Raw genomic sequence first — 11,363 nt, 5'->3', positions numbered from 1 at the left:
GCTGGGTATCTTTATCCTGGAAAAGAGGAGACTGAGTGGAGACATGATAGCCATCTTCAAAATATCTCAAGGGCTGCGACATGGAACATGGAGAAAGCTTGTTTTCTCCTGCTCTGGAGGGCAAGACTCAGGAGATTCTGACTCAACAGCAGGAAGAACTTTCTGACAGTGAAATGGACTCCCTTGCGGGGGTTTTAAAGCAGAGATTGGGAGGCCATCTGTCATGGATGTTTGGATGCCGTGGATTGGACAAGATGACTTGTCCCTTCCGATTCTATGATTTTCAAAACCTCTCAAGCAGAATGTGTACAGTGTTACTTCTCAAAGTGATCAAAGTTTGCTGGGTTAAGGATGGAGATATCAACCACCTCAAAGTTGGCAAGTTCTATCATTTTATCAGATTTGTGCAAAATGAGCGAATACCCCTTTTTAAAGTAATGCTATTTATATTTTCATTAAGAGCATCTGCTTAGGCTGAAGACAGTGAGAGATTCCTGCTTGGGGGAGTGAACACACCTGCTATTTTTACTGCTGGTACACTGACTTTGGGGTCATAGCTCAGGGATAGGGCACATAGTTTTACATACCATATTTTTCGCTCCATAGGACGCACTTCGTTTTAGAGAACAAGAAAAAAAAATCTCTCCCTCTCTGCTCAGCGCCCCTTCAGCGAAGCGGCAAGAGAAACGGAGACCCTTCCATTTCTCCTCCTGCTTGGCTGAAGGGGCGCTGCGCAGCTCTCTCTCTCTGCTGAAGCCAGGAGAGTCTTGCTCTCCCGGCTTCAGCAAAAGGAACCCGAAGCCTCCGGAGGCTTCAGGCGGCTATCCCTGAAGCCTTCAGAGCGCAGCGTGAGTTCCCACAGTGCGAGAGTCTTGCTCTCCCGGCTTCAGCGAAAGGAAGCTGAAGCCTGCGGATCGCAGTGAGAACTCGCGCTGCGCTCTGCAGGCTTCAGACGGCTATCCCTGAAGCCTGGAGAGCGAGAGGGGTCGGTGCACACCGACCCTTCTCGCCCTCCAGGCTTCAGCGAAAGCAATGCGAAGCCTCCGGAGGCGCTCCCCCTGCGCTACGGAGGCTTCGCATTGCTATCGCTGAAGCCAAGGAGCCTGCATTCGCTCCATAGGATGCACACACATTTCCCCTTAATTTTTGGAGGGGAAAAAGTGCATCCTATAGAGCGAAAAATACGGTACATTAAGTCTCCAGGTTCGATCCTGGTAATCTTCTCCAAGAGACAGCTGGGAGAGAAGCTGCAGAGCTGTTGGGCTAAGTGGACAATGGTCTTAACGCTTTGTGAAAAGCAGCAGCTTATGTTTCACAAAACCCGTTTGACCAGGAAAGAGGGCGACACAAAAGACGGCCCACATGTCATAAGGAGGCAGTGCCTGACTCCCGCTTTAACCTTTCAAGTTAAGATAAGCTAGGACAGAAAACCCAGAAAGAGACTGTCTCATTTTAAAAGGAAACTCCCGTTTCAAACAGCTCGGTTTACACCGGCACGCACGTCTCGCGATCAAGCAAAGAAACCAAGTCGGATTAGAAGTACATCTACTCAGGTTTTCTTTTTTAATTCAATATATTAAATATATATTAATAATTGGAAAAAAGTCACATACTGGAAATTGGAAAGGAGGGATAGACAAATATAAATGTCAAAAAAAAAAGAAAGTTTGGCAGACTTTTCAATACAAAGTTATATACACAGAAAGGCAGAAGGTGTCCTGCAAATTTAGGGCGAAGCAGATTTCTCAGCGGCTCATACAGAAGAGCCCACCCCCCCTCCCGCTTTCCCTCCTCTGCCATTCATTCAATCATCCATTCATCTGTATTTACAAAGCCAACGTGCCCATCCTCTTATATACAACTTTTACACACACAAAAAAGAACACAAAAACACCATCCGACAAAACTTGGCTGCCCCTGACGAAGCGGCAGGTGGGAAGAACAAGCTATCAGAGGGATATGTGCTTACTTACGGCAAAACTGCGCCGCCACTTCCCCCAAGTTGCACCGAGTTCAAGATTGCAAGCAGCTTTTACGGAAGGGAGTTGGAAAAAACAAAAAACCTCATCCAGTTCCCATACTTGAGAGGGAATTCTTTGCCAGGGCCAGGAACATGGATAAAGTAAGAGAAGGCAATTCTTTTTTTTTTTTTTAAATCCCTAACCAGCCTTTGACTATTAAAAAAAACAACAAAAAACACAAAACACCAACATATTCCACATGTATTACACAAAGCTGATCTGTGCAACTGTATGGAATTTAGGCGTCGCATTGCACGTGTGGAGCCGTTGGCAAGTTACATGGGAAAGGCAGCATTATTTAGGGATATTGTGCATGTAACCCTAGAAGGCACACCGGGATATTCCCCCCACCCCCACCCCCCGCTCCCCACAAGGTTAAAAAAAAGAAGAACACAAACTCCAAAAAAGTTGTCCGAAGTTCACAGAGAGGAAGAGGAGACGAGAGAAGGAGAGCAATGTCCCACTAAACTCCAAGATCAAAAAGGGTGGACGAAAGGAGAAAAGGGGGCGGGGGGCATGATAACACTAGTGGCCTTCGTCATCCGACCACTAGGCTTAAAAATTTTAAACATCCTCTGTAATGTCTCTGGGGGAGAAAAATGTCCCTGCAAACTCCCCTCCAGGTGATGGGGTGGCAAGGAAATCCCCTCTGCCAGTTTCTGTCCATCTGCCACCCCCCCAAAAAAATATATATATATATATATAAAGCCACCCTCCCCCCAAACAGGAAGAACCACTGATTCACGGCAGCTTCCTTCCTTCCTTCTTTTGGAGTCCTCAGAAAGGCAGCGTGTCCATGAATATTTTGTCCACAATGGGCGGCGGGGGGACCAGATCCTCGAGCTTCAGGTAGAAGATGCGCTGGAGCCCTTGAGTGCACAGGGTGCGGAGTTCGGGGAGCTTGCCCAGCAGCCTGGAGAGGCAGTTCGGGTGGAGCTGCTCGTTGGTGGTGGAAGTCACGTGGTCTTTAAGGCAGCTGACAATGCGGTTCTGGAGGTCTTCAACCTTCTTTGGCTCTTTTAACCCATGGCGGTCTGGTTTGGAGACGCCAGTGAGAAGGAGGAAATGGCGGCGGCAGCAAAAAAAGAATAGGGAAGGAGCTGTTAAACACGAGAGCGAACCAAGGACTTCTCCTGGTATGCCCCGAAGAGGACCTTAAATAACCATAGTTTATAGAGGTCCCGGGCCCTAAGGAAGTCAGATTATCCTCCACCAGGGCCAGGGCCTTCTTAGTGATGGCTCCGACCTGGTGGAATGCTCTGTCCCATGAGACCAGGGCCCTGCAGGATTTTACTTCCTTCCGCAGGGCCTGTAAGACAGAGCTATTCCACCTGGCTTTCAATTTGAACTTAGCCTGATCTTTCCTTCCCTCCCTCTCCCCTTTTTATTAAGATTACCCGCTCCGGGATCCCACAGCTAATTCTCCCCTGGTCTCCTCACTGACCCAAATAGGACTAATTTAGCCAGCTAGCCCTGGTGATCACCTAATGTTTATTGGATGGATTTCCCCCCTAAATTGATTTTTGAATTCTGAATTTATTGCTATTCACATTTTATACTGTATTTTATGCTGTTTTTTGTTGCATCAATAAGTGTTTTACATTTGTTGTTAGTTGCCCTGAGCCCGGTTTTCTGAACCAGGAAGGGCGGGGTGTAAATAAAAAATTATTCTTATTTATTATTCTCCCTGATGCAGTCAGACATGTTGGGCTCCCTAAGGTCCCATAAGTATCTCATGGTGTTCCATGCTACTCAGGTGTCGGGACGTAGCGAAAGAAGGACCAGGGGGACTGTGTCCCTGGGCGCAGATTTCTGAAAGGGCACAAGGGGAAACAACTGGGCGCACCCACGACAGGCTCCCTCCCTCGCCAAGCCACGCCTGGGCTCGGCCTTCAGGACTGGAGCGGTGGTGCCTTCCAGATATTGCTGGACACCCCCTCCCAGAGCAAGTAAAGGTAAAGGGACCCCTAACCATTAGGTCCAGTCGTGGCCGACTCTGGGGTTGCGGCGCTCATCTCGCTTTATTGGCCGAGGGAGCCGGCATACAGCTTCCGGGTCATGTGGCCAGCATGACTAAGCTGCTTCTGGTGAACCAGTGCAGCGCATGGTAATGCCGTTTACCTTCCCACCGGAGCGGTACCTATTTATCTACTTGCACTTTGACGTGCTTTCAAACTGCTAGGTTGGCAGGAGCAGGGACCAAGCAACGGGAGCTCACCCCGTCGTGGGGATTCGAACTGCCGACCTTCTGATCGGTAAGTCCTAGGCTCTGTGGTTTAACCCACAGCGCCACCTGCGTCCCTCCCAGAGCAAGTAGATCTGATCTATCCCTTTCTCTGAAGGCGCCTAGAGATGTCGCAAACTGATTAGCAGCCTTAAGCACCTCCCTTCCAGAGATCCGGGGCTTCCTCGATCCTGCCTATCAACCTGCGCTTTCCGCAGCCTCACCCGTGCACCCCGGAGAACCACCCAGTGATGTGGGCACTGGGCTTACCTGTGATGATGACAAGCGCCGCGAGGCAGGAGAAGGAGGGCACATCGATGTTCATGCGGTGGAGGCTCTGGGAGAACTCGATGATGGAGTCGATCCACTCTCCAAAGCCTCGGACACACTGCATCCGATGGAGCACCACCCCGTTGCAGAATATCAGCTTGCCTTCTTCTGGCTTGGACCTGCAAGAGAGAGAGAGAGAGCATGGTTTGAGTTGAAACTTGGACAGTGTGTGTCGGCCACTGGAGGGAAGGGCATAGAGCCAGCAGGGCAAGCCATGGGAGTTTGCCGGGCAATGTTGGCCTGGACTGGGCAGTTGCAGCTCACTGCCAAACACTGCTGCTTCACTGGAACTTGGAATCCCAGGGTCACAGGCAGGCACAGCATTTGTTCCAGACAGAGGTCTTGAGTCGAGGAGCCTCCTGAACTGGCTGTGAAAGCCATGTCTGCTCCCACTGGGCTCTCCTACCCACCCACTTTGGGGCAAAAACAGCACCTGTGGTCTTCTCTCTCCCACAATTCCCTTGTCCCAGCATGACACGCGGAAGCCCTTCCCTTCCAGAGTAAGGAAGGAGAGACTGTAAACAAAGGCTTCCTTTGCTCATAGCGTCCCCTATCAGATGTCTAAAAAGGTAAAGGGACCCCTGACCATTAGGTCCAGTCGTGGCCGACTCTGGGGTTGCGGCGCTCATCTCGCTTTATTGGCCGAGGGAGCTAGCGTACAGCTTCTGGGTTATGTGGCCAGCATGACTAAGCCGCTTCTGGCGAACCAGAGCAGCGTACGGAAACGCCATTTACCTTCCCGCCAGAGCGGTACCTATTTATCTACTTACACTTTGTGCTTTCAAACTGCTAGGTTGGCAAGAGCAGGGACCGAGCAACGGGAGCTCACCCCATCACGGGGATTCGAACCGCCAACCTTCTGATGGCAAGTCCTAGGCTCTGTGGTTTAACCCACAGCGCCACCCGCATCCCTATCAGATGTTTAGAGGGCCCATAATGCAATAATGTTCAATTCAAGGGCTCTAGGTCTATATATGGAGGATTCCCTTCTCCTCTTGCATCTGTTTGTTTTATTTTGCCGTACTGTCACCATCCCTGCAACCCGATACGAGGTGACCTACTGAGCTTGCCCCAAATTTAGAGGCTAAGCGGATCACTGTGGGTTTTGTACGGCAGCCCTGCTGCTGCACGTTTACCTGTACGCTAGCCGGAGAATGAAGAGCTCCAAAAAAGCAGATTCCAAAAGCAGGTCTTGATCCTCTTTCGGAAGCTCTAGGAAGCCCTGGATCTTCTCCGCCCATTTCCGGATGACGTCCATCGAGCCTGTCAACAGGTCGTAGAACTGCTGCACGTCGACACAGTCCTCCTTCTCAAACTGGTAGGAGACAGATTCCTGGAACTGGGGAGGGGAGGAAACAAGCAAAAAGGTTGAAGAGCAGGCACAACCCAGCTCATGGCCCCCGCCCCTGATAACACACTCATTTTATTTTGGGAGGGGGTAGAGAGACAGGCAGGAGTGTAGACGCTACCACCAGCACAATGACATTCTCCTTGTTAGCGCTGATAGAGAGGAATCAAGATTGATGAACTCAAGACTCTCATTTGAATGGCCAAATAATGCATCTCAAGCCAGAGATTACTAATAATGGCATAGGAGAGCTGAAAATAATGCCAATGTATTTCACATCTGGCAACCATTGCGCCCCTTGGGTTTCAGATAGCACATGGGTAGACGAATGCCCGCGACGGGGTCGGCTCCCGTTGCTCGGTCCCTGCTCCTGCCAACCTAGCAGTTCGAAAGCACCTCAAAGTGCAAGTAGATAAATCGGTACTGCTCTGGCGGGAAGGTAAATGGCGTTTACGTGCACTGCTCTATTTGCCAGAAGCGGCTTAGTCATGCTGATCCCATGACCCAGAATCTGTACGCCGGCTCCCTCAGCCAATAAAGCGAGACGAGTGCCACAACCCCAGAGTCGGCCACGACTGGACTAATAGTTAGGGGTCCCTTTACCCTTTCCCACATTCTATCTGAAACCAAAGGGATTGCATTGTTTGCTAGGTGTGATTCCCCCCTCCCCCCAGCTGTCCTACCCCAATATATTGTATTCTCTGCTCACGAGCCATTTCAAGCCATTTCTAGTGTCTTTTCAAGCCATTTCAAGTGTCACGAGCCATTTCAAGTGTCTAGGCTGCTGATTTGGGGCTGGAAAGTGTATCCAAAAACAAACCCCCCCACCCCTTCAGCTCAGGCATATTCCACTAACAGGACCTGCGGCATCTGTTGGGAAGGGCTTCGCCCTGCTAAATTGCCTAGCCCTTTGCTCCAAGTCATTCCATGGCATGTTAGACTACCTAGGCACTTAAAATGGCACCATTATTTCAGGGCATTTCAGCCTGCCACGGGACCATTTGGGGCATCCCACAAGGAACAAAGTACAAATGTGTTTAATTTATCTGCCTGGCACATTCTCCCCCCGCCGCCCCCACCCCAAGTCAGCCACGAGTGCCACAGACTGTAGGAACGCAAATCAGTAAGTACCTTGGAATAATCAAGCTTTGTTGCGCTGGGTATGGAATCTATGTGCGCTCTCACAAGAGAGGAGATGAGGCTGACTGGAGAAGTGTCTTGAGTTTGCTTGGGTTTGGAGGGCAAACGACCACGCCGGCCTTTCAAGCTGTCCGTCCGCACCACTGAGGGAAGGAGGAAGTGAAAAAAGACACACATTCAGAGAGGTTGGGAGCAGAGACGTGCGGGAACTATCGACAGGACTAACCGTGAGGCTTAGGAAGGTTTTAATCGCAGAATGGAATTTGGATCCCGGCCAAAGTGGAGTAGGCATTGGTCTAATTGCCGTATGCTAGGTACGTTTCGCAAGATGGCGGGTTGGGGTATTCTGTACAGTGGTACCTCTGGTTACGAATGTAATTCGTTCCAGAGGTCTGTTAATAACCTGAAACCGTTCTTAACCTGAGGTACCACTTTAGCTAATGGGGCCTCCTACCGCCGCGTGATTTCTGTTCTCATCCTGAGGTAAAGTTCTTAACCCGAGGTACTACAGTGGTACCTCGGGTTACATACGCTTCAGGTTACACACTCTGCTAACCCAGAAATAGTACCTCGGGTTAATAACTTTGCTTCAGGATAAGAACAGAAATCGGGCTCCGACGGTGTGGCAGCAGCAGGAGGCCCCATTAGCTAAAGTGGTGCTTCAGGTTAAGAACAGTTTCAGGTTAAAAAACGGACCTCCGGAACGAATTAAGTACTTAACCCAAGGTACCACTGTATTTCCAGGTTAGCGGAGTCTGTAACCCAAAGTGTTTGTAACCCGAGGTGCTTGTAACCTTAGGTACCACTGTATTTCACAACTGCACAACAGAAGTGCGGAATGCGATACTTGTATTAAGTGGGTGACCTCTCTCGATGCTACTAAACTACAACTCCCATAACCTCTGACCATTGGCCAAGCTGGCTGGGGGCTGATGGGAGTTGGAGTCCCACAGCATCTGGAGGGCTGCAGGTTCCACATGCCTGTTTGAAATCTCAAGTGCTGGTCTTGGACAGTCAAAGGAAGCTTGCGAAAGAGTTGCTTCTCCTCCCCTCATGCTAAGTCATTTACATGTCCTGTCTCATTGGCTCTTTGCTCTGAATAATTCTGCTCCTGACCCCACACTTAAAAAGCCCCAAACCCCTTTATATAGATCTCACTGGCCAGAGCGAGGCAATGACACCAGCAGACTGTTGTTAGCTAGTGCACCCTGCCAAAATGTGGCACAGATCACATCAGCGCAGAACCTAATCACCCCTTAATCCTTCTGACAATTCACGGCTGAAGAGCAGATATTCCTGACTGCTTCAATGGACGTTGATGACTGTAAAATGAGATTTAAATCTGCCAGTGATAGCGAAGACCAAACGCATTAAGGTGCTTGCCTTGGGCAAATAACACAGGCCACAAGCCGATTAAACCCCTGATCTTATTAACACTTTAACCTGCACATCAAACTCAACGAACAGGGACGTCTCTTACCTTCTTTGACCATTCCTACAGCAAGGCACTTCTGGAAACGACAAAACTGGCACCGGTTTCTCCTCCTCTTGTCCACAGGGCAGTCTTTATTGGCTAAGCAGATGTATTTGGCGTTCTTCTGTACAGTGCGCTACGGGAGACAGAACGGCAGCGGGGACATTTAGGACTCATCACACATATGCGCAAAAACACATAGGGCATCTCCAAGCTCGGTGTTGAGAAAGACAAAAGGCCCATTTATTTATTGCAGTGTTCCTACAACCCTGCCGTTTCCAGTTTCACAAGGGTACGACAGAAATCGTACGCACCTTCCGCTGTGCCTTCACATTTCCGCATGTGGGTACTGTTACCATAAGGCCACAGAAATGGGGTGATGAAAGATGGAAATGGCACTGAGAATGCCTGATGTCAGAGAAACCGAAGCGTCTCTCTCTCTCTCTCTCTCTCTCTCTCCAAGATCTGCAATTGGCTCACCTCAACCACTAAAAATCTGAAAGGTCTTTGTTTGGTATGCATAAGATCTGGGTCTTTCTGCATTCATGCAACTGGAGAACAGTTTAATGCAATATGCATTAAAAAGGGGGCAGGCCTGAGCAGCTGCATTTCAAGCTCTCAGCTGTGGGACAAGTTAGAAAGTCACACACCCCAAATGGGGCCGTTCAAAATGCAAATCAAACAGCTCTGGGTAGAGATCTGAGCATTTTGAAGCAGCTGAATGTTGGGTCTGCTGCACGCCCAGCCAAAAATTGTGTATCGTATTTTTTGCCCCATAGGACGCACTGGCCCATAGGACGCACCTAGTTTTTGGGGGGGGAAATAAAGAAAATTTTTTTTATTCCCCCCCCCCCCCAGGTGCGGGGCAGGGGCGGGGGAAGCCCGAGCTTCTCCCGACCCCAGCCCCCAGAACAGGCTGCTATCCGCAAGCCGTGGGAGAGCTGCGCTAAGTCCCGCAGCTCTCCCATGGCTAGCGGAGCGCTGCGCGAAGCCCGAAGCTTGGGGCGTGCTGAGCTCAGCGCGCCCCAAGCTTCTGGGTGCCAGCAAGCTCTCCGCTAGCCATGGGAGAGCTGCGTCTCCCACGGCTAGCGGATAGCTTCCTGAAGCCTGGAGGGCGAGAGGGGTTGGTGCGCACCGACCCCCCTCGCTCTCCAGGCTTCAGCGAAAGCCTGCATTCGCCCCATAGGACGCACACACATTTCCCCTTCATTTTTGGAGGGGAAAAGTGCGTCCTATAGGGCGAAAAATACGGTAAATCTTGTAAGTAAACAAGCATTTACTATGCCGCCACCTCCTCCTCCTGGCTACTTTACAGGAGTATAGTACCTGAACTACAAGCAACGGGTCACATGGCTGCTTCAAAGCGACAGAGACAACATGGATCCCCCCCGCCATTCAAGTTTGGCTAAGCGAATTAGCTCAGAAAGTTTCAGGATTCAAAATGTCCCCAGCCACCCACCAACAGCTTTGCAGATTCGGAGATCTGGCCGTTTGACAATTGGCATGAGGCCATGTCTACCCACAAACAAGTTGGTATCACAGCTATTCTGTCGCTTTGGGTGCAATGGGGCGGCAAGCTAAGAATCTCATAGGGAATTTCTTCTTCTCCGCTGCCCAGTAAGGACATTGTGATCAGCAAATGGAACCCAGTTAAGTTTTGCCACGGCCAGATGATTATTAGCTTGTGGTAACATGGAGACGGGCTTTATCCTTGTGGCACCAGCGTTGCGGAATGCCCTCCTTGCTGAGATATGAGAGACCCCATCAGTATTGGCGTTCCGACGGATCCTGCAGACCCATTTGCTCAGGAACGCATTTCCCTGAACTTGACCTTATTGTTTCAGTTGTGTTTTGATTATCATGCTTTTTAACTGCCTTGATTTATTGTACATTTTAATGATAGATGCTGCAATGCTCTGTGTAATTTAATTATGCATAGATTTTGTAACGGATTCCATAGTTGTAAAATGACTCAGAAGCCATTATGGCATATAAGAGTTAAACAAACAAACAAACAAACAAAATGACTTTGCAGCATCTGCGCAAAGCTACGGGTCCCGTGGAAGGAGCCACGAGACTTCAAGTGGTGCTAAACAAAACAGGTTTGTAGTACAGATATACCTGCTGCTTTTAAGTACCTAGACTTACAGGAGGGTGTTCAGACACTGCTTCTCTTGTAGAAAATGTCAGGATCCATAATAATTCATAATAATAATAATAATAATAAATTATTTATACCCCACCCATCTGGCTGGGGTTCCCCAGCCACTCTGGGCGGCCTCCAACAAAATATTAAAATACAGTGGTCTGTTAAACATTAAAAGCTTCCCTAAACAGGGCTGCCTTCAGATGTCTTCTAAAAGTCTGGTAGTTGTTCTCTTTGACATCTGGTGGGAGGGTGTTCCACAGGGCGGGTGCCACCACCGAGAAGGCCCTCTGCCTGGTTCCCTGTAACTTGGCTTCTCGCAGCGAGGGAACCACCGGAAAGCCCTCTTGGTTTGGTTTGCAAGATCTGCTTGTGTTCACTAACCCCCTCCCTACTCCTCTGTCATTGAAGTTTTGTGTCCTGAAATTTATCATCTCCAAGCTTCTAAATGTATATGTTTATAATTTTCCAAAACTACAGTAGAAGTGGGAACGTTAGGAAATGGGGAGGAGGGTTGTGCTGTTAGTAGACCAGTCTTCTCCTGGCCACAGGCACTTACTCCAGAGTTAATACAGTTAATCCAATTAAATTGTTTTCATTAATTTGTTGTTGCTTGGTCTATACGCTACTGTGTTTGATTAATTTGTTCTTGTTGTTTAGCGACTGCAGTATTTGTTGTT

General features: G+C 49.4%; 1 protein-coding gene across 3 annotated transcripts in view; it reads right to left on the bottom strand.

The window, feature by feature from the left end:
- Positions 1-1,533: 1,533 nt before the first annotated feature.
- Positions 1,534-11,363, bottom strand: part of NR4A1 (nuclear receptor subfamily 4 group A member 1) — a 41,331-nt gene continuing 31,501 nt past the window's right edge. For all 3 annotated transcript variants that reach the window (XM_080994629.1, XM_080994630.1, XM_080994631.1), the window contains exons 3-7: positions 8,544-8,673; positions 7,055-7,206; positions 5,712-5,914; positions 4,516-4,694; positions 1,534-3,055 (exon numbers count right to left, since the gene is read on the bottom strand). In XM_080994629.1, the coding sequence (XP_080850755.1) occupies positions 2,799-3,055; positions 4,516-4,694; positions 5,712-5,914; positions 7,055-7,206; positions 8,544-8,673 (921 nt within the window). In that variant the 3' untranslated portion in view covers positions 1,534-2,798. The remainder of the gene's footprint in view (positions 3,056-4,515; positions 4,695-5,711; positions 5,915-7,054; positions 7,207-8,543; positions 8,674-11,363) is intronic.

The sequence above is a fragment of the Podarcis pityusensis genome, assembly GCF_964106645.2.
Source record: "Podarcis pityusensis genome assembly, chromosome: 2".
NCBI lineage: Eukaryota > Metazoa > Chordata > Lepidosauria > Squamata > Lacertidae > Podarcis > Podarcis pityusensis.
This window is presented reverse-complemented; position numbering and strand designations above follow the sequence as displayed.